Raw genomic sequence first — 23,216 nt, 5'->3', positions numbered from 1 at the left:
ATGTGACTTAACTTTGCACAAATGCCTTGTTCTGTACCTACACTATTCAAATACAGTACAGGCTGAACATGAATTAAAGAAAAAAACCACTTAAGAAACAGTATTAACGCTAATACCTTTTTTGAAAAAAAAAACATTAAAAAATGGGTCCTCTATTAAAACCTTTCTAAGTTTGTTTAAAACCGTTCAACCCTTAGATACAGGGGGATCTCTTTGAGGTCAACCGCAAACCTGAACAAGCGAAGCGAAGGAAATACTCAAACAGACGTAATTAAGCGATTTGCTAATTAATTTGGGACTTAAATACTTAAGCACCTTCATAGCTCTTTAGAACATCTGTCTCAACGTAATTATGGTAATAAAGATTAGTTCTAAATATAATTTCTGAGGATTTTTAGCCACACAATAGACATTCTAATTTTAGCCTAAATTATAACTACCTTCCAATTTAAGCCTTTCCAATTATGATTGCTCAGAGATTATCTTTTAATTTTTTTAAGATAGTGGATACTAGCTGTTTTGTTTGTTTGTTGTGTTTGTTTTGAAGAAAAAAAAATACGTGTGGCACTCGGGGACTGCCGCGGTAAAGCTATTGCATAGCATTCTGTATCAACTTATGCAAATATAATTATTTATTTTTATTTTTTATTTTATTCATACAGTATTTCTTTTTCTTTGATATTAATTCAAGTTACACTTTTTGAGCGTGGTGACCGATGGGAAAACAAATTTATACACAAATTTTACAAGTAGGGTAGGGTGGTAGCCAATGAACCGCGTGTACAGTATGAACCATAGTACTTACCGGCCATACCTAACGTTGCTAGCTCGCGCAAAAATTATGTCGAGACTCCCTTGCCACGTCATAAAGTTTGGTCTATTCGCCGTGGGTCTGTCGCGATATACTCACCCGTGAGCCGCGTCTTAGTCTTCTACTCAAGCAAAAACGACAAAAAAAGGTGAGTTTCTTTTTGTTGTTACTTTAATAATCTAACTCTTACTTAAATATGTGTGAATTGTATGTGTAATGTAGATCATTAGGCTTGTCTGAGACTATTTTTTGGAATTAATTCTCAACGGTTTTTGTATAAAACATGACCTAACATTTCCTAAGAGGGGGTGGGTACGCTGTGAGCCATTTATCCTGGGTAAGCAATGAACCACGGTTCATTGTGTATGTGTACCACATTTTAGTGCTTTGTATGATATATGAACAGGTGGGAAGTATTATTAGACAGTTAACCTCTAAGTGTTAATGTGAGTACCTATCATTAATTACCATTATTCGTCTATTTCAGCATGGAGGAAAGCACGTAAAAAGGGTATCACACCGCGGAAGCTACACAAAGAGGTATAGAAAAAAACACTTGTCAGGATTAAGCATTCGAAAAGCAGCAAAAACTGCAACCTTCTCTATCCAATATTGCGACAGACGAAGTGCTTGTGCGAAGATATGTCACAAACAAAGTACAGGAACAATCCGTCTTGTAGAAAAGAGCCCCATTATGATGCAAGTAAATTTTTTACTGCCCAACATGAAGACAGCATAAAGAAATGTTGATTGTTACAATTTGTTATTTGGACAATAAAAATACATAAGTCTGAATGTGATAAAAACACGTCGACTTTATAATGCTAAGAGCATTTTAATTCATATAAATATACAAGTACAAAATGTTTTTTCTTTTTTCCCGGAAAGAGTTTGTGCGTAACTTTTAAGATGTTCATAATTATTGTTAAAAATTAAGTTTTAAGGCTGATTTGTTGGTTCTTATATGTATGTATAACCCGAAACTTAATAATTATAAAAAGTTATAAATAGTGTATTTATTTTTCTTTAAAACAAATGATAATGTTTTTTTTATATCACCGTGATTCATTGTGTACCACATGGTTCATTTAATACCACCCCCCCGGTTCTTTGTGTACCCCTAGGAGTACGCTATGAACCATTTCTCATGTTTTAAAAAAACATGTATAAATCAGGCAACAGCAAATGTTTTCCACTTATTTCAACACAATTTGGCAGCTTATTAAATAACCTATCATTTGAGACAAAAATATTTTCTTAGACTGTAAAAACGAGCGCGCTAGAGATCTCCAAACTTTTGGTGGTTCAATGGCTACCACCCTACCCTACAGCCGTTCACTGTTGTAGATAAATACTTATACACCTATATACTTTCTCACAAACAGCTAATTATATATTCGTCCGATTTCGGAGCAGCTCGTCTCGATTCGGGCGAGTTCCGTAAAGTCGTACAATACGTCTAATCGCACGACACAGCGCCGTGTCGAAGACTGCCGAACTGACACGACGTTAGACGATGCACGGCCTTCAAGCCACACCTCCGTGCCCGTCCGAGTGGGGAGTGTGAGGTTTTTTCGTTACGGAATTTCTGGATTTGGTCCCCGCGCTCAAGGCCTGCGATAGAAGCTATGCAATAGCTTAAAAAGTCTTGGTGGCCTAGTGGGCAAAGAACCAACCTCTCGAGTCTAAGGGCGCGGGTTCAATTCCAGGTCAGGCAAGTACCAATGCAACTTTTCTAAGTTTGTATGTACTTTCTAAGTATATCTTAGACACCAATGACTGTGTTTCGAATGGCACCTTAAACTGTAGGGTTCGGCTGTCATTGAACATTCTTGGCAGTCGTTAAGGGTAGTCAGAAGCCAGGAAGTCTGACACCAGTCTAGCCAAGGAGTATCGGGTTGCCCGGGTAACTGGGTTGAGGAGGTCAGATAGGCAGTCGCTTCTTGTAAAGCACTGGTACTCAGCTGAATCCGGTTAGACTGGAAGCCGACCCCACCATAGTTGGGAAAAGGCTCGGAGGATGATGGATGGATCCTTGCTGTTTTCCCCCGGTTTCAACCGCGTCCCGAAATCTAAAATATAGCCTGTGTTACTCAAGCAGAGTGTAGATTTCAGAGCCTTTGGGGTCACAATCAAGATATGATTATTATTTATTATTTTAGTACAGATTCCATATTCCCAAATCAAAATATTCAAACCAAATCCTACATCAGGGCTCCACACCATTGTCCACACATTGTAAAGCTACTAACCTATGACGTCACAGCAATCACCAGTTATCGCTAACAGACTGTAAATTGAACGACCGAGCAAATTATACGGGTCCTCAACTTAAGTGGGTTTAGGTTCAGTATTGTTTGATTTAGTCCGTCTTAAGCTCGGAGTAAGGAAAGAGCGGAGATGCTAGTGCAGGTAGGCGACGCTTTCTTCTAGTTCAAGTTCGTACGGTGAGCATGATTAAAGGGATCAGTTACGAGTGAACTAACGAGGCTTTGGGTTCTTTAAGATATCTGTCAACAATTTTTGGTATTACAAAAAATGCTGGGGTCCAAAGAAGGCGTAAGAATGAACCGTTCACCCGCATTTTGGCGCGCTACTATCATAGGCGATTTTCCGTTATGGCACCTCCGCTAGTCATTTTGTTCTCCATGGTTTTAAGGAACCCTGATTCATAAGTTAGGGTTGTTAGAAACTATTAATCTTGTGTTACTGTTTATTTTAGAACAATTTGGAAACTGTTTGTATTTCTTGTTGTAGATTAGAAGGCAAATTTGCTTGTATCTAAGTGTGGTTTAGCTTACGATGAAAAGGTAGGTTTCAAACTAAAACAGTTAGACAAATAAGGTAGCTTACTAGGAGTTTCAAAATTGATAATAGTACAGATAAAAATGAGTCCTAAATTCAATTTCATTGTTTTTGTAAGTACATAATATAGGAGACAAAAACACGCTTGATAGATTTAGCCTCTTGTTGTTTTCCACACGAAGGTTACACATTGTTGTGCTGAAAATCATTATTAAGAAAATAAAACTGAAGTTTAATTATTCTCTTCAACGCGCTCGTCTAATTAAAGGAAATTCTGTTCTAATTTTAAAAAATCTTTCAATCCATCCGAAGATGCGCTTTCTAACAGCTCATCTTTTAATCGAGGAAGGCTATATGCTACTTTCACGAATGAAGGAAAAATAGGCTACTTTTTATCAAGTTCAAAGGAGCAATTCCCACGAGATACGAGTGAAACCAGTGAGAGAAGAACGTCGTCTTGACGAATCTTGACAATAAAATGGGCCATTCCAGCTTTTATTTTAATTGTATTTTTGTTATTGGAATAGTCTATTAACTATCCATAATAGGGTACTCCTAGTGAGTCTGAAGTCATTTCACAGCTTGCTATCTGTGGATGTTAGGTATTATATCAGTCGTTAAGCTGAAGTCTTAATAAAAGTCTTTTAATTGGTTTGTTTGATTTTATTTACGTTATTCTAAGTGCTTAGCAGTATACATAAATACCAATAAAATATTATCTATCATATTGATATTATAGATCTATACAAACTTTTATTTTCACAAATACATACTACTACTCACAAATATAACAAATCTACATTAGACAAAATTAAAACGACGTATCAAAATCTATAATATGAATACTAAGCAAATAAATAGTTTTAACTGTTTTATATCTTAAGTGATTATCCAAAAGTGTAAAGGGAAAATTTCTTTTTTTTTTGCTTTCAGATGGCGGATTTTTGACGGAAGCTTCGTGGAATAAGGGTGAGTTGCACAATTTAACTATAAGGATAACCAAACCACCCGTGAAATGGTCGCTCATTGATATAATCGGCGATTTGACAACTGAAACCACAATCCGTATATAAAACGAATAGTTTCTTGTTAACATAAAACCCTTTGTCAACCCTTTATATATATATATCTTTTACACAGTCTGTCTACATCTCTACATTCTAACTCTCTGGTCTCTGCTGGAAGAACCTACCTTTGTACTATTTTACGTTACTTCTACTTCTTTCATGTGTTCACTGTGTACCTACATAAATTGTTAAATAATAAAAAAAAAACAATTCTTAACGTATTTAGGCAATCATGCAAGAATTCTATTGCCACGGAGAAAATTATTTAAAATGGATCTTTTACTTATCTGCTAGACCGCGAAACTCCGTAGGGAAATCACTCGCTAGCAATAAAGGAATGTTATTAGTTCATTGCAACAGTACTAAACTGCAGTGTTTTGAGAAACTAATGAACCAAGCAAAGTAATGAATAAGCAGACGCTTATGACATTCATGACCTTATTATTTTCAGTATTGGGCCTTTGGGAGCCAAAGATGACTTTTTAATATTATCTTGGGTACGATATAATTATGCAATATATGTATTAATTTATTGGTATAATTAATTGTTACTACGTGTAAAACGGATTTATTTAATAGGTCTACATAAGTATTAAAAAAAAACTAAGATACAGTAATACAAAAACAAAATTATTTATTTATTAACGTGAAGCGACAAAAAAACTCAATCAGACGGACTAAGGGTGGGCCGCATCATTTAACTACATAAACGATAACCAAACCATAACCAGCCGTTAACCGGCCATTGCATTAGTTAAATCGGCGAACTGGCGGCTGGTTATGTGGTTCAGTTACCACTTTCAGTTGTGGTATAGGTTGGTTCCATTCAAAGGTTGTCTGAAAGAAATTGCTGTTTAGCGATAAAACCGCCAATTGTATCGTTCTTTGTATCTTGTGTTTTCTTGTGTTGTTAATTTTCTTGGTGTAGAATTAAAAGTAATCTATCTATCTATACTACCTTCTCTTAAACGTCTCCAAAACAGGGAGATACAAAACCTAAAGCTGGTACAAAACATAATCAAAGTAAAGAAGCTTCATCTTACTTAGATGGCGGTGTGAGACGCTCCTCGTTATCCGCATGAGTTGGTCTGCAATCAAAGCGAAGGGTGTATGAGACAGCTCAAATTATTGGACCAGAAGATACCTAGCTTATTATCTATTGTAAGTTCGCGTTCTTGTTTTAAAATGAAGTTGATAAGTAAAAAATATGAATTAAAAGGAGTCGTTTTCGTTTGCGTGTATATTTTTCAAATGTTATTTATTCGGTGAAATAATTAATTGCAATTTCTGTTCATTTTATGAAAAATAGATATCTATATTACCAAAGATAATATAAGCCTGATTGATTTTTGTACGTAAAGCTCATTTGTTAATGTTTACAGACGCATAGCATTGTTATGTCCTTGTATCCATGTCCTTTCAGTGTTTAAAAATTCTATAATACCTGGGTACTAATAGTTCAATGCTCTTGTTAAAACTCTAGTTCTGTTTGTATTTTGTCTCTAAACAGCATTACAATTTAACACCTGAACAATTTTGATTAAACGCATGAGTAGGTATACATATATTAGATAGGTGCAGCGAGGGCAGGCCACCACTAGATGAACGAACGATCTGGGCAAGGTCGCCGGGAAGTAGTGGATGCGGGTTGCTGAAGATCATGTGACGAACCTTGGGGGAGGCCTTTGTCCAGCTATGGGCGTCTTTCTGGCTGACTGGCTGACATAACGAGGTAGAGATTGAAAGGTAGGCGTAGTAGTCTATAATAACAATAGGTAAATTAATTTTAACTCCAAGTAATACCTAATCAATACGGGTAAAACCGGGCGCTAATAATAGTAAATCTATTTGGCAAGTGTAAGCACTAGGGTAACAGCCGTATCGGTCGTTCAGACCCATGTTGGGGTCTGTTTATGGTTTAATATCGTCACATGATTTATACGAAGTAAGGTTAATACTAACTAGCAACGTCTTAAGGGGTCACCCTTGTTCAATGCAGCTAAAGCCTAATGAATTGTTCTTGCTGTAAAGCCTTTGAATCTTTGCCAAAACTCGTTTTTGTTGACTCATACATTTTTGAAAAAACTTTTAGACATTAGATTTAAATTTAGAGTTGGTGGCAAAAGGCATATACCTAACTGAAGTAAAGTAAAATAAGTTGTTAGGTAGTTACGTTAATAAGGAATGTTAAGCCCATATAAGAATACAAAAAAATATAGTGCTGAAGCAGATAAATAATATAACGTTGAAAAGTTTGTTTATAAGCCCATATATCGAGAATGGCTTTCCATCTTATCCGGTTGCGCGCAGTAGATCCTATGAGATGCAAGCGATACCGTGGAAGCTAATAAAATAAACATAATTACATCACGTTACTCTTTGATATTTCCTTCTTTGTAACAAATTCTGTTCCATAAAAGTATTCCTACTTCAAAGTTTCTTGACACAGCGTTCCGGTGCAGGCAGTAAAACTGAAATAAGGAATTTCCATCGTAACAATAAAACATTGTTTTACTGACTTTCCTGGTTTTTAACGGCTGCATAGCATGTTGTAGCCTTTGCTTGAGAAAAATTCCAGCTAGAAAATATTACAGCTCACTGAAGGATTATTATTTAAATGAATCACTTTAGTACCTGATAAACCTATTTCAGCCTTCCTGTCGTAAAAAAGTTTTCGAGATATCCATAAATCCCATGGTGAGAGCACTTTATTTTGACGCCTGTTTTTTTACCTTTTCAAGGTCCTTTTGTTTGTCTTTATATAGATATTACGTATACCTCCTTCGCTTGGTTATGTATATAAAATGTAGCCTATGGGACTCATAAATAACCCGGCGTTCTATTGATACTCGCATGATTTAATCAATCGCGGTTCTCTAGATCCAGAGATTATCTCCTACCTTTAGGAAACTTTTAATATCTCGAATCTTTAAATAAGCTTTCTAAACCTCTAATTCTCGTAGTGTTAGAAAATCTGATACAAAATCACCATCAACTAAAGAAAAAGCTCTTTAATTCCTTACAAACCATCTCTAAAGTTTCATTTAAAATTCCCATCGTAACTTGTATAGCGAAGCAGTTACGAGTATCCTTGAACCCAAATCAAATTGACTTAGGGTCTGCATCCACTGTAAACTTTAGCTTTGACATTTGAAGGTACTAAAGGCTTGAATCATGGAGAACACAATGACTAGCGGAGATGACATAACGGAAAATCTCGTAAGAACCGCGCCAAAAATCGGGCGTTCGGGGTAAGAGGAATGTTATTAGCTCCACCCTCATACGCTTTCTTTAGGACCCGCCCATTATTCTCAACATAAAATGTCCAATTAATCAAGACTAATCCTTGACATTTGATTAGTTTTGATTTGACAAGGAACCCGAACGTCTCCTCAGTTGTAGTAACCGATCACGCCATATGTTACTTGACCTACAACAAGGCGCCTGACCTAGCTTCCTAATGGCATCTCCGCTATCTTTCCTTCCTCCGTGGCTCAAACCATTGAATGAAAATAAGGCTATTTCAGTGAATCGAATTTAATTTGCATCACAAACGATTCTTGTATGCCTTGCAACGTTTGTGTGACTTTCACTTGAAGTCGCTTTGATTTATTTCAGTTGTAAAGACTGTTTATTTACTTAAACTCTGTTGTGGATAAAGTGAACAATGTTTTCTCACTTGGTATTATGAAAAAAAGTAAATAAAGGAACATAGAGCAATAAAAATTTTCTGGTCAATATTTTGTTAAAATAAGATAGACATTATGGAGATATTAAACAATCAAAGGCTACGGAATATAATATAAAAACGAATTTAACTGAAATCATTTTTAAAACTTAGGTAATGCCGAGGATAGCTCAAGTAAGCGAGTACAAAATGATACATGCATTAATCATTCAACTACATTCAATACTGAAAGTAGAACGAGCTATGAGACAAAAGAGTGAGGAAGTATATCGATGAAAAACATTATATGAAAAAAAAAACCTGTAATAAATATTATATTGCAACAAAAGCTAGTCCTTCTATACTCTATCTTATGGTTACCGCAATAGTATATCAGTGAAACTAGTAACAACATAGATAACAGACCACAACACTACACCACTTGAACGTAAAAGCTGTAAACCAGACACAAATCGTGACAAACAAATAAACGTCATTGCAAACAAGGCGACCCAGTTTCCAGACAGCATTTTGACTCATAAAATAAAAATAACATTACATGTAATCTCTGAAGTGCGTGACAATCTGCAATAAGCTTGAGGCCGATCCCAATAACCAATCTATCTTTTAGTTGGCTTACTAGAGATAGAATTTTGACTTTAGCTCCTTACAAGTCATTTGACGACTTCGACGGTGCAATGGAACCTGAGGTCCCGGGTTCGATTCCCGGTTCGGTCGACATTTGTATGATGAGCATGCTTGTTGGCCGTGGTCTGGGTGTTATGATGATGATGATGTCCTCCTAGCCGATTATCGGCTACGGCGGCTGTTCTCATGTAAGGAGATTAGCCAACTGCGCAGGACATATTATAGTGCACGAGCATTTGCGCAGACACAGGTGCACTCACTATTCCTTCACTCTCATAGCCCGATGGGACGGTAATCCGACACGACCGGAGAGAGATAAGGCGCAGGACCGACATTTACGTGCTCTCCGATGCACGGGTGTATCAATCACCAGCTTCCAGGCTCCGGGCTGCTTTGTGAAAGTCTTCAAAACCCACAAAGCGATTTCGGCCCGACTCGGGAATCGAACCCGAGACCTCGTGCTCAGCAGCCGCACTTGCGACAGCTAGACCAACCAGGCAGGCACTGGGTGTTATAATATGTATTTATAAATATGTATATATGTAGCTATATGTATGTAGTTTATCAGTTGTGTTAGCACCCATAACACAATTTAATTCATAACTTACCATGGGGCTAACCGACCGTGTGTGAAAAGTGCCCCGACATTATTTATTTAAGTAATGTCAAATTTCTATCTCTAGTTAGCAAAACAACAGATGGATAAGATATAGGGATCGGCCTTAAGCCATTAGTCGCCTCGGATCGTTACGGTTTACCACCAGAATTTGAAGACCCGTCATATCTTACAGAATATTAAAGGTAAAGGGTCTTATTTGACTGGGCGAAGGAAATTAGACATCTTTATGTTACACCTACCTGTTAAGAACTTAAACTGAATAGATAACAAGAAAATGTATTGTCGTTGTTTTATTGTGGAATGCGTATCCATTTTCAGTACAAATTATTTGTAAGTTCCATATAGTGAAACGAAATGATGCTTTCTTGCAGGATCTTCAGCATGTACTTAATTTTTCAATTTAAGCATAAATGAAAAATTAAGTGAATGTATGTTAAAAAAATCCGGTGCCTTTTAATTTACATTTTCATTTTATTTACTGACACTTTACATAATTATTTCGTTTTCATATTATTTACATTTTCATCTGACACTGTATTTTACATATTTAAGGCACCATAAGAAAAACATTTCAAAGAAATAATAACAAGACATATCCACAGTTTTCCAACGTTAACGACACCAGACAATATAAGTTTCTAAAGCTCAGCTCTACAGATTTTTTGTCATTAGACGAGAGTCGTAGACCCAGCCATGGCGTTTTTATTTGTGACTACGTTCTATCTGACAATTCTGCTTTATTCAATATCAGGCCATTCTAGTGATAGAGACCGAGGTTAGTTCTTTGTTCTATTTGGTACGATTTCCTATTCTTTTGTGAGAATTTTAATTAGCTGTGTTTCTCGTGGGTTTGTTTTCGGTGGAAAATACAGGGCCTTAATTATGATAGACTTTTTGACAACTTAGATTGCTAAAATCAAGACCTTATTGATGCCTTTGAGTGGAAACCTCGTAAGTGTAAGAGAAGAAAAAACATAGAAAATGCTGTGTGACTTTTACTTTCTAGAAACTAAATAAAAGTAGAGGAAAAGTGTATTTCTGAGATTTTCACTTACGCCGGTTGAATAATAAAATATTATTTTATTATAATGGCAATCCACGCAGATATGGCAATCATGAGTCAAAGTCAAAGTATGTAGGTGTCTTTTTTTTAATTGTTCTGTTTGTTAATTCTTCATTCTTTGTAATAAACAGTCAATTCTTGTTTTCAGTAATTCAATACTATCCGGTTTATTGTTTTGACTTTGCTTACAGTGAGTTAAATCTTAATGGGAACAATTACTGTTTTATTTGTCACTTTTAAAACAAAGTAATTTGATACCTACCTACTGTTTTACTTTTGAATGAAGAATAGTTTATTCAGTTTGAGTTTTAGGTAATTTAGGACAGTTACTTAAGATCCTTAGCTAATGGTTAGGTACTTAAATCAATACCTAATACAAGCGATTTTTTTTTTTGTAAACCAGCAATATTCTTTACCTTTGCAGATACCCCGGAATGGCACTACCAGTTGCAAGGAGGTAAGATTTTTATAATTCATGTCCAAGCTTTGTACAGTATTTAATTAATATTTTTCTAAACTAAAACACCCACATTTATTAATTTATTATTCTCTAGGCATCAAGTTAGCTCCATCATCCTATATTGCAATCTGCAATAGGTTTAATCAAATAGCTCGCAGTCAAAAGGTATGTAAAATAAATATATATTAACTTTTGTTTCAATTTACAATAGTGCAGTTTTGGTTCCCAATCAACGCATTTTGTAAGACTTGTCATATCCGTTAGAATACGCCAATTTTGACGAAATACTTTTTTGACATGGCTTATTAAAAAGTGTAAAAAATATTTCTCGAAGTGGATACATTTTTAAGATACCTATTGTGTAAAGTTTGTAATTTCATTACCCAAAAATTTTGTGCCTGCACATTAAATGAAATCAAACTAATTGTCAACATGGTTTATCAGAGTATTATTTTCTTACATTAACAAAAAAAAACATTTCATATTTTTTTACCATAATTATTAAATAATTTATGACAATAATTTTATTAATTTCACAGTTAATATGCCTGCTATGCAAGGGCCTGGACCCTTCATGTCTCCTACCCATGTCCCACTCGACTTCAACTACATCCTCTACAACGGCTTCGACTTCTCCGACTACGAGTAAACCGAGCTCTCCGACTACAATGACCGCTGCGACTACTACGGCTGAAGCTGCAGCATGAGAATTTTTATGTTTGTAATATAGTTCTGAAGTAATTTTGAATGAGTCATGATTTAGAGTTTGGAGATATGTAATATTTTTAAGACTTTTTCAAATAATTGTTTTTTTTAAGAATACTACTTTCGCCTTGAAAATATACAATCAATCCTTTACTTATTGTTACTTGTATATTGTTTGTACTTCTTCTCTTTATTTAAAATTGACCCTTCATATCTTATACCTATCATACTTAGAAATATGACCCACTCGACTTAGTACTACAACGGCTCCGACTTCTCCGACTACGAGTAAACCGAGCTCTCCGACTACAATGACCGCTGCGACTACTACGCCTGCGGCTGCAGAATAAGGATTTTTATCTTTATTCGTATTATGTTCATGGTTTTAAATGTGTTATTAGGAACTATGTTACATTTTAGACGACTTAAAAATGAATTTCTCAGTTTTTAAATAACATTTTAAACTATTGCTTCATTCTTTAATTAGATACTAGTTTCTCCTCCAGTATGTACTGTCAAGCGATTACAAAGGACAGATTATAAATTGGTTTTGCTTTTTCTCGTCACTTAAAAATTAACGCTCCATGTCGAAAGGGTTTCACTCGACTTCTACTACGTCGGGTACGAGTAAACCGAGCTCTCCGACTACAATGACCGCCGCGACTACTACGCCTGCCGCTGCAAAATAAGATAGAAAGAAAGAAGAAAGAAAAACAATTTATTTTCACAAAGAACGATTATTATTATTATTTTTATGGTGTTTAGGGTTTTAAAATGTAACGCTTTATTATTAGGAGCTAGGTAATTTTAGGAATTATACTTTCAATTATTGATTTACTTACTTTTAAAATAGATACTACTTTCTCCACGCGTATCTATGTACTGTTCAGTGATTACAAAGGAAATATTATAAACAGATTTTGAGGACTTTTTACCAGTTAAAATGGACTGTGTCTCTTACCACCCCCATGACCCATTGACATACTTCGAATAGATTAAGCTCTCCGTCTATGATAACCACTGTGACAGTACGCCTGTGGCTCCAGATTATTTTATAAGCTGTATTGTTAGATGTTATGTCTATACTAATATTATAAAGAGGAAAACTGTGTTTGTTTGTTTGTTTGGTTGTAATGGATAAACTCAAAAACTACTGGACCGATTTTAAATATTCTTTCACCATTAGAAAGCTATATTATCTGCGAGTAACATAGACTATATTTTATTGCGGTGCGGGCAGTAGCTCCCACGGGATGCGGGTCAAACGGCTAGTAATAAATAAAATAATACCTATGTAGTCGTATCGTTGCTACCTTTTAAGTATTTTTTTGATAGATTAGATTCTAACAGGGTAAAGATATTGAGCTGTATCTCTACATTATTTTGACGAAAAAGAAGCTTATGAAAAAATTATTTCGACAAAACAACATTCCTCCTTTTGGGTATAGTTCCTTTAAATTACGTAATATTTCTTAATACTAAAATATTTTCTATCAAAATCAGCCTTTCTAATACCTACCAACAACCTAAGCCCAGCTACATTGTACCAAACATCTTTACCCTTCATTCACCCAGAAAATAAGGGGTGTAACAAGTTAATTAAGTTGTGACGTCATCCGTAAGCACCTGTCAGACGCCTAGCAAAAGGTCTGACAGGCAAGTCTGATCATGGTCATTATATTGACAGCATCATCGCTGGTCGAACGTGAAATTCCTTTGACAACCTCGTTAATAGAAGTAGGTGTTACAAATTTTGTAGAGGGAATTTGTTGTGACAAGGTGAGGTGAAAGGAATAGTTTTTAGGGTTCCGTAAGCAATTGGAAAAAATTGGACAATAATTTTAAGACTTCTGAGCAACAGTCTGTCACCAGGCCGTACCTTATGAAGCGTGATTTAACTTGATTTTGTACGCAGAACATGTTGTGACCAAGTGTGTTCAAAAGGTGTAGTTTTTTCTATATGTTATGAAATGTAATGTTATAAATCTGAAATTCTGTCTGATTATGAAAATCTTGCAGTATTAGATGCCTTTATATCGAAGAAGGTTTTAAGGTTACTTTTTCATCTGGATGTGTGAACTTGTTAGACATTATGCTTTCATATAATCTCTGTACTATGTATGTCAAAAAAACGTTTTTACAGTTACAGAATTTGTCAACATAACTTTTAACTTAAAAAATCAAACAATTGACACAATTTTTTTTTTAGGAAAGTACCAACTCATAAGAAACAAAACAAAGTAGCCTTATCAAATTCTTAGAAAAGGATCATCAAGCTTTCTGGTATGCGATATTTATCTTTGCAACATATTGTATAGCATAATACATAAGTACGGCGGAAAAATAGCAATATCCTCGCACTGTTAAATAAATCCGTGAAGCGAGCGAGATTAAAAACAGCTGTCTACGTATTGTCTTTTGATAGGATGACAGGCATATACGCGAGGCGATATTAGTATCTAAACTTTGCTAACACTTCGTAATACAATACTAATTCCATATATGTAACTATTTTTCATCCGTTGATGTGACCTTATGCTTGACATAGATACAGGTAAATGCGAAAGTAACTATGTCTGTGACGCTTTCACGCCAAATCTACAGACCCGAATTAAATGAAATTTGGTACAGACATAGTCTAAAGGTCGAGAAAGGCAATAGTTTAATTTTTATCCAGGCAAGCAGCTTCCTCAAGATGCAGATGGCAGGAATGTGATATTACTTTTAGAGAGTTTAAATTCCACTGAATTTAAATTTCGCTATCACCTACCTTTAGAACTTCTCTTACACAGACTAAAATATGCCCAAAATTAATAGAAAATCAATTTCCATAATCAAGATCCTCAGCTGCGCCAAGCTGTTCATATCATTGTTCCCTGATTGGATAACACTAGCACTATTATGCGGGAGCGCTCGAGTGGTTTGTAATCTTCTCGTGACGTCATCCGAGAAACTAATTTTGATTAGTACATTCTCATTTGCCTTGATAGATTGGAATTTGATATTGTGTAGGAACCTTTGTTTTTATTAGCTGTTTCTTTAGCTATGTACTGCCTAATGTTCCTATTCCCTACTAGTGTCCATAATAAAAACTCCTAGTCGAAAAGCCTTCCTCGATAAAAATAGGCTATCAAATACCTACTGAAAAACTTGTTAATGTAATCGGTTTACAATTTCCTAAGAGTATAGAAAATACGAATATACCTACTCTTCACATTTATGATATTAGTATAGATTTAACACATAAGTATTTCGAGAATAGCAGAGGCATGTTTTGGTTACTTTAACACAAAAACTTGAAAATAATTTTCCCTCAGTTTTACCTACATTTTCTATTTATAATCTGACAACTAAAGAATCTGCATATTTTGGATGTTTTCATACAAGTTAAGCTAAAACCAAGCGACCAGCATTCACGTTGTTTTATTTATTTCTGTTTTTTCACACTGTTGATGTCCACCGAGTGTTTGCATTGAATTTACTTTTAAATATTTATTTACTTACTCATATTTTTGAATAATACTCGGACATTTTGCAAAATAAAGTTGCATACATTTTTAAGAGTGAGCTTTCAATGTTTTGAATGGAACGAGAATCAAAATGTTTTTGTGTTACTTTCAGTAGTAAATACTCTCGCCTTTAGAAATTGTACTTTTAATCGTCACTTATGACTTACATCATAAATGCCAAAGTAACTCTATCTGTCTGTCGAGCTTTCACGACAAAACTGATTTAGCGATTTTTAAAGTAGTCACAGATAAGGTCTAGACTTCTACCCCCTTACTTATAAAATCTCTAATCACCTTCTAAGCAACATTTAACTAATCACTACTTAAAGTCTTAAGTAGTGATTAAATGTTAGTTAAGACATGCTTAAGCAACGTTTATAAGTAAGAATTTTCTTAAACAGCCCTTAAGTATTACTTATATTAATTCACGTTTATAAGTAAGGCTGCTAGAGTCTAGGTCTAAAGCTTGGAAAAAGATATACCTACTTAGGCCACTATTAGTATGGCTGCAGACTACTTTTATCCTGGTGCAGGAAGTAGTGGTACCCCCGGGTCAAGTGGAGCCGCGAGGAACAGCTAGTATTTTTCTTTTTAAGATATTACCATGCAAGTTTCAATTTAAGTTTTAATTGTAGGTAGGTGCTTACATACCTATAGTAAAAAAGTTATAAGTACATCTAATATATTATACCCACATGTATGTGTACGTATTTTCCTTGTTCTAAACAGAAACATTTCTTAACAAATGGTTGTTTTCCTTCCCTGTTTACTTCCGAACCATCAGAATTTGCTTTCACATTTGTTTTTTATATTATCTCCTTATCTTTTGCGCGAAACTTTCCCCTTAATAAATGTCTCTCTTCAGAACTTTGTTCTGACAATATACAACTTCTGACGGGACATGACGTGAACCGTGTTCTGAATGTTAAAGTGGTTTTTATTGTTTTTCATGAGCTTGAGGTGAAGCTGTCATTATTTTTTCATTATTGTAATGATTTAGAGTAAGTAATTAAAAATCTGTGGCTTTTAGAAAAGTTAAAGACAAATGTTTTACTGCGATTGGGGGTTTTCAGGTGCTTAAAAAACTTCAAACTAGTTGCTTTGTCAACATGTCCTGACGTAAAGCCCTGACAGTAGACGGAACAGTCAGCCAACAGTTTGGCAATTTTTTTAACAGAAAATCTTGATTCCAATCAAAGTTTCCAGTAGATCTAGTATCGGCTAAATAACCGATCATTGTAATGTGTGGACAATCATTAATCTATGAGCCTAATCAAACTATCGACTAAAAGTTTGTAGTGTGCGGTAGGTACTCTTATTACATAACATTTTTTTCTGTGTTTTGTATACAGGTTCTTTTAACAAAACAATATTTAGTTTCTGACTATAAAACCAAATACTTATCTACAGCTAGATATCTACAACTCTCGTACAAATATTTCTTCAAGCGAGAAACGAAAATACGCTTCACAGCGCCGCAGCAGATGGTCACTCAAACGCCTACCGTGCGAAATATTTAACTATTTTGTGCCAGATTTATAATATTCTAACAAGAGGTTTTGCATGGCCAAGCTCGGTTAGTATCTGGACTATATAACTACTAATATTAGAGGAGAGTCTGGTGTATTGTACCAGTTTTCACTCCCAGCGAAATATCTTGGTACTATGATGATGAAAAGGAACCGCTTTTCTACATTACATAGATCATTAAACCGTTCATCTTATATCGCAATGTCAGAATCGTAGTCTTAACGGGTTTTTCAAAATAATCAATTTCCCAAAAGCTTTCCATCTGTATTTTGCTTTGGTACATGCGCGGGTCACCGCACTTTAAAACGCATGTAACCCGCGCATGTGCCTCAAAATGCTCAAGCTACTGGCACCGTGTAGATGCACCCTAAAAGTTTGCTTGAACGAGCCTATTTCAGGAACTACTGGACGATTTGAAAAAAAAACCTTCAGTGTAATCTATCAGACAATCTATTGAGAAAGGCTATAGGCAATTTTTTATCCCGACAAACGAAGTAGTCCCTACGGCTTGAGGATGAAATTGTTAGAATAAGCTCGATCAAATCAGATTTTTATTGAAAGGAAAAAAAAAAAAAAAACAAATATAATTTTGCCAAAACATTTTATTAGACACTGTTTCCTATAATAATTTTGAAATGACTTTCATGTCTTCGGAAATAAGTAGAATCGATATAGTTTCCATCAATATTTTAATTGGAATGAGAACGGTGCTTAGTTCTTCCATGTTGGTTTGCTGAAGATGGCGACATCTGAAACAAATGATGCCATTAAAAAGAAACAAGCAATTTTAAAATCTGTGCTCTTAGAATCAAGGTTGAATGTTGCATGATATCTGAGGTAAGTAACTTATATGGAAGTCTTTTCCAATGTATTTACAATGGTTATTTACTTCTACACAAAAGCTATTAAAGGCAGTGCTTTATGAAATAGCGATTCTGAAAAAGTACTTAACTAAATAATGTACAAGGAATTTGACACTAAAGATTTTAAAACATTTTTGAAAACGTTTATTAAAAAGGGCTATGAATTTTGCCTTACAATGAAAACCTCTTTAGCACACCACAGGAAGGAAATCGAATTCAGTATGGGTCCTAGTTCGTTTTTTTTACATTGATCTACCTTAGAGTTAAGACTATAAAAAATAGTAATAGGTATACAGCTTTGTTACGAGTCAGTCTCATAATTTTTCTTCATTCTTGCCATGTCATTTTCATTGTCTTTCATTCTATGTAACTGACGAGAAAAAAGTTACTTAGTAGGTAAAAGCTAATTTAGTACCTAGTACACATACTTTGACTTATGCCTAAACTTAACAGGAAATCACATCCCATACCACACCTAACTAAACACGTTAACATAATCTTCATAAGCGTATAAACCACCGCCTCACAATAGCCCATTATAATTTACATATTGTTCAACAACAATACCTGTAGACTATGGCTATTGTTCAATTCGCCTAGGCCATAGAGAACAAAATGACTATCGGAGATGTCATAACGCAAAAACTCTTAAGAAGCACACCACACCAAAATGCGGGTGTTCGAGGAACGAGGAACGTTACTACCTCCACCGTTACACGCCTTCTACGGAACCCGTACATTATTTTAAAAACAAAATCTCCAGTCAATCAAGATCTCTTTGAAAGATTTGACAAGGAACCCGAACGCCTCGTTAGTTCTAGTTACTGATCACACCTACCGTGCTTTAGTTGACCGACAAGAAGGCACTTAACCTACCTTAGTTATGGCATCTCCGCTATCTTTCCTTCCTCCGTGGCCTAGCCTGAAAGCTTCGGGTACTTCGAAATTGTTCACATGGTCTGGGTCCGGCCATTGGAAGTCGAAGTCGGGGTGTGTAGTCGGTTCTTCTTCTTCCACTACTGCGTTCGTCTTGTGTTTTTTGTGGCGGTTTGATGGCACTGAAATTAAAATTATGTGTTTTACTGGTGAGATTTTCTTTCGTTTTAGGGGAGTTAGGGCCAAAGTGGAGTATAATGTTCGAATCAAAACGAATGTCCAATCTTTTGAAACTAGAATTGGAAATAAAATTATGTCCAGTTGAGACTTCTCGAATCATGAATGTGAAGTTTGATTCCATCTACATCTCTTAAGGGGCAAAAGGCAAAAAAAGTTTGAAGCAAAATATTTAAAAAACCAGTACCTTTATTCACCTAATGACCCTACGTACCTAATTTAAAACTCAATTTTATAAAATCACTTCTAAAAAGTTTATATGTAGCATTATCACATGGAAATCCACAACTCACTCTAGCACATAATACATAGGCACATAGTTAAGTTGTTAGCATCACAAACCCTCCTAACTGCCACAGAGGGGTAAAAAGTTGGGTATTTAGCAAGCCAGCGTTATGTTTGTATATGTAGGTATACTGTCATCATTTTATCCTTTAGTTTGTCTCTTAATCGCGTTTTTATTAGAAACAGTAACTACTTCATGTACCTACATTGATTGTTGTGTAAATGAGTATCTACCTCTACATGAGTGTGGGAAATGGAACGTATGCGGAATTATGGAAGCAAGTGTAAGTAGGACATGGAAGAAAAAGAGGATAAGACGATGTAACAAAGAATTGTCAAAAATAAAGACATTTAAATTAATACATAACATGCAAGGTAACTAAAGTATAGAATTTGTATAGAAACTACCTAGTGTCATTCTGTAATAACAAACCAAAACGTATGAACTGCTTTCAAAATAAACAAAATCATGTCTAAAACATGTCAATACATGTATTGTACCAGTTCCGGGGTTGCGGAGTTCGTAATAATCTGGAAAAAGACTGAAATATGTAGCAAATTAATCTAGTCCCCTGGGTTTATGCCAAAGTATACTCGAGAGGATCATAGCTAACAATAGAAATAAACTTCAGCATTAGTTTTGAAGTAGGAAGAAAAGTATAATATTTCTGACGAGAACAGACCTCATTATCTAATCAAAATCGAGTTACATATATCCTTGGTTAACCATTTTCCCACGATTTTACCCGCATCCCGTAGGAACTACTGCATGTACCAGTATAAAATATAGCCTATGTTAGTCGGGAAAAGTGTAGCTTCCCAACAATTATAAAAAATTTACTCTCGGTTCAGTAGTATCTTAGACTTTAGGGTACAAATAAACAAACAAATGTTTTCTCTTTATTACATTAGTAGGTAAAGATAAATAATATCGACATGAGATTGATTCAAGGAATCAAAATAAACCTAAAACAATATACAAGTCTCCTAGACAATATACGCAAGAAATTAGTACACAAAGTTTTAAAATTTTAAACGTCACTTAGCTTCAAAGCGTTGAATATTCACGAACCGTTGTTATGAAGGTGAGAGAGAAATGATCCGTCAAATATAATTATATTCTAACTCGACGGTGGAAAGTTGTGATGTGACAAGTCTACGGAAGTTAAGGCGAGAATAAGCGCTGTTGGTTAGGCAGGAATACTAATTTTAATCTCCTGATTTTTTTAAGAGAACACTGCAGACTTTAAGTCAGCCGATAGTTTGTTTGGGCTCAGAATTGAGTACGAATATGTACGGTAGTACACACATTATTGAAAACTTTGATTGGGAAAAAAATGCCAACCATCGGGGAAATTGTCAGCCGACTGTTTATTCTGTAGTGTGCACTTACTCTCAGTGTTTTATTTGATACTAGCTGTTGCCCGCAACTTCGTCTGCGTGAGCAATATAGAATCGTCAAAATACTACTTATCCCGTAGGTGCATTCTTTCACGTGACAGTATAATTAGGATTAGCACTTAGCAGTCGCATAGATTCATTGATCAAGGTTGTGTTGTGGATGTGACCATTTATCTAAACAAAAGAAGTAAAGTTTGTGACGTTGTTCAGCCAATTTCTAAAATTATTACGTATGGTGCGTAAGTAATTTTCACAGGAAACAGGTATAATCTATGTCTACATGCTTTGAGTCTGACAAAGCTGTCATTTGTACATTTTCTGCAGCTGCTGCGACTAATCAGAAGCCAGAAAGTCTGTCAGTCTTACCATAATATGGATATCGTCTTGTGTAGTTGACTGGATTGTAGATAGGTAGTCGCTCCAAGCAAAATATTGGTACTCAAACAGATTCGGTGACTGGAAGCCAACACCAACATAGTTGGGGAATAGCTGGATGGATGATAAAATGAGTCATCATCATCAGCAGGCGCATAGGGTAGGATAGTTTCACTTACTCATGGTAAGGCTGACCCCACATTAGGCGTGCGCGATCCTCGGGCGTGTGAGTAGCGCGGGCTTCGCGAGCGCGCTGCGTGAACGTCGCGTTTTGCTGCCCTGCGGCATGTGTGAAGAGTGCAAGCGACGCGCTCGCGGCGAGCACGCGGCGCTCGAATTGCGTTCTTACCCCTTCGCCTGCTATCCCCGCCGCCCGCTAAAAGCCTTAGCAGTTAAACGTCAAGGAGAGCGGCGCGCGCGCGCCGCGAGCGCGCGGCAAATGCCGCAGGGCAGCAAAAAGCGACGCGCACGCAACGCGCTCGCGACGCACGCGCGGCGCCCGCGCTACTCACACGCCCGAGGATCGCGCACGCCTAATGTGGGGGAGGCCTAAGCCGGAACTCCACCGAAATGTTTGCATTAGTTCACGAATAGGCAAAATGTACGTATCTGTGAGAGTCCACTTCATGTGTTCGTACTTGAAACCTGCAGTTTTTCCAAGATTTTCAGAATGTACGCTCGCAATTGGTCATTTGTTGGTGGAGCCAGCAAATCAAAAGAAACATAAGTGTTGTATACTGTGCGTCACTACCGCACACCGGGAAAATTTCGCTCTTGCGGAGGACGTTTATATACCATATTTTGTGTCACACGTAAGACGACAGTAAGTATCCACCGAAACACTTTCAAAGATCTGATGAACGAACAAATCAGACCTGACTTGGTCACCTGGGGCCGATCAGAGCTCTATGAAGCGATAATACGCTTTGGCTCCTACTGCTATTGTGGTTTCTGAAAATTTATTCACCTCATTCAACGATGTAATTCTGATGGTACTATTAAGAACACTTGCTTAGCGCAGAAGCTGACGTTGGCAGGTCAACTCTTTTGACTTCTCGAATAGGATACCATTGGTTTTTGTGCAATGCACACCTGCAATGCATTCTGGATTAGGATAGGATATAGGTGGATAGGATTTGCAACAGAGAACAATTCTGTCTTTGTGATTAAATGACATCAAACGTAGTTTTATATAAAAGGTGTTTTTTAAGGTTTTTAGACTTGGCTCGGGTCTTACTGAGACTGTTCGTAATCGTGAACAGTGTATTTGCGATCAGAAGTTGAAAGTAAGCATGTCTCTGGTATGCGGCGCGTAATTTGTACGTTTTCAGACGCATAAAGCATTTTACGTGTGTATGGTATTAAATAGAGAGAGCTCCCATTTCTTATCTGCACTTTGTATCTGGGCTTGTTTTTAAAGCTACAGAATCCTACATTACCTTCCTCACGCTTAGCAGCGCTTGCGAGAGATAGATCCTCATTTTTTCTAGGATTAAGTTTACATATTTTGCATCAGAAAAAATAATTAAGGTCTACTTAATACTACTCACTCAAAGTAATTTGTTTTAAGGCCACCACATTAGTGGAAGATAAGCTAAACTATGTTTATGAAAAAATCCTGATATGAACTCCATCTGTAACTTTAAATGATAATTAATTGTTCCACTAAAGTCATCATTTTTGACATAATGTTCAAAAAATAATTTAGATGGCACCGTTTTAAATTTGGCTGAGAACTATTAATTTTCTTTTCATCAAGGTAATAATTATAGTTGGATTTTGATGTGGCACGGCAAACTGACAAACACTATTGAAATGTCTATCGAAAAATTACTCTACGTGTTAAAATATGGTGAATTACGGAAAATACACAACTCCATCTGTTGAAATAATAATCCTCTATAAAGAATGTATGGTAATATTGTCATTTACCACCTCGCAAATCGCACTCTCTCCTTTGACAAATTTGATGTATTTTATTTACCACAGATGGAGCTACTTTAACCTTGGCTAAACAAAAGTTTCATTTTTTTTTTTCTTCCGAAGTTACGTATAAAAGTGTGATTTTCTGTGTAAAGATTAATAATAGGCCGATCAACTAATATAAGTACAACATTCAAATGTACAGTTTTGACAAATAGATTGCGTGTCGTAATATTTTACATCTTGAATTCACAAAATTAATCATATCTTTTGATAGAGTGAATCGATTTCGATGAAACAAAAACTAAATAATACCCCAAGTTACGTAGAATTTTTGTATATAAGCATTGTCTGCATTTAATTCGTAGATTT

The 23,216-nt window shown here is 35.8% G+C and overlaps 1 protein-coding gene and 1 long non-coding RNA gene across 2 annotated transcripts; both read left to right on the top strand.

Annotated features, from left to right (window-relative positions):
- Positions 1 to 862: 862 nt before the first annotated feature.
- LOC124638897 lies at positions 863 to 1,822 on the top strand. The gene is made up of 2 exons (XR_006985415.1): positions 863 to 959; positions 1,299 to 1,822. It is a non-coding gene; the product is annotated as an uncharacterized LOC124638897 (long non-coding RNA).
- An 8,488-nt stretch (positions 1,823 to 10,310) lies between these two features.
- Positions 10,311 to 12,008, top strand: LOC124639069. The gene is made up of 4 exons (XM_047176289.1): positions 10,311 to 10,392; positions 11,105 to 11,137; positions 11,235 to 11,305; positions 11,680 to 12,008. The coding sequence occupies exons 1-4, from the start codon at positions 10,311 to 10,313 to the stop codon at positions 11,845 to 11,847; spliced, it is 354 nt and encodes a 117-aa protein (XP_047032245.1). The 3' UTR covers positions 11,848 to 12,008.
- Positions 12,009 to 23,216: the final 11,208 nt, after the last annotated feature.

Source organism: Helicoverpa zea, chromosome 18, assembly GCF_022581195.2.
Source record: "Helicoverpa zea isolate HzStark_Cry1AcR chromosome 18, ilHelZeax1.1, whole genome shotgun sequence".
Classification (NCBI taxonomy): domain Eukaryota; kingdom Metazoa; phylum Arthropoda; class Insecta; order Lepidoptera; family Noctuidae; genus Helicoverpa; species Helicoverpa zea.
Note: the sequence above shows the minus strand (reverse complement) of the source record. Positions and strands in the feature narration are given on the sequence as shown.

What these genes read in the sequence shown, in the direction of transcription:
- LOC124639069 (XM_047176289.1), top strand. Translation starts at nt 10,311, where the DNA reads ATGGCGTTTTTATTTGTGACTACGTTCTATCTGACAATTCTGCTTTAT. An exon ending in GCACTACCAGTTGCAAGGAG is followed by an intron (nt 11,138 to 11,234) that starts GTAAGATTTTTA and finishes ATTATTCTCTAG; the next exon opens with GCATCAAGTTAGCTCCATCA. An exon ending in AAATAGCTCGCAGTCAAAAG is followed by an intron (nt 11,306 to 11,679) that starts GTATGTAAAATA and finishes TTAATTTCACAG; the next exon opens with TTAATATGCCTGCTATGCAA.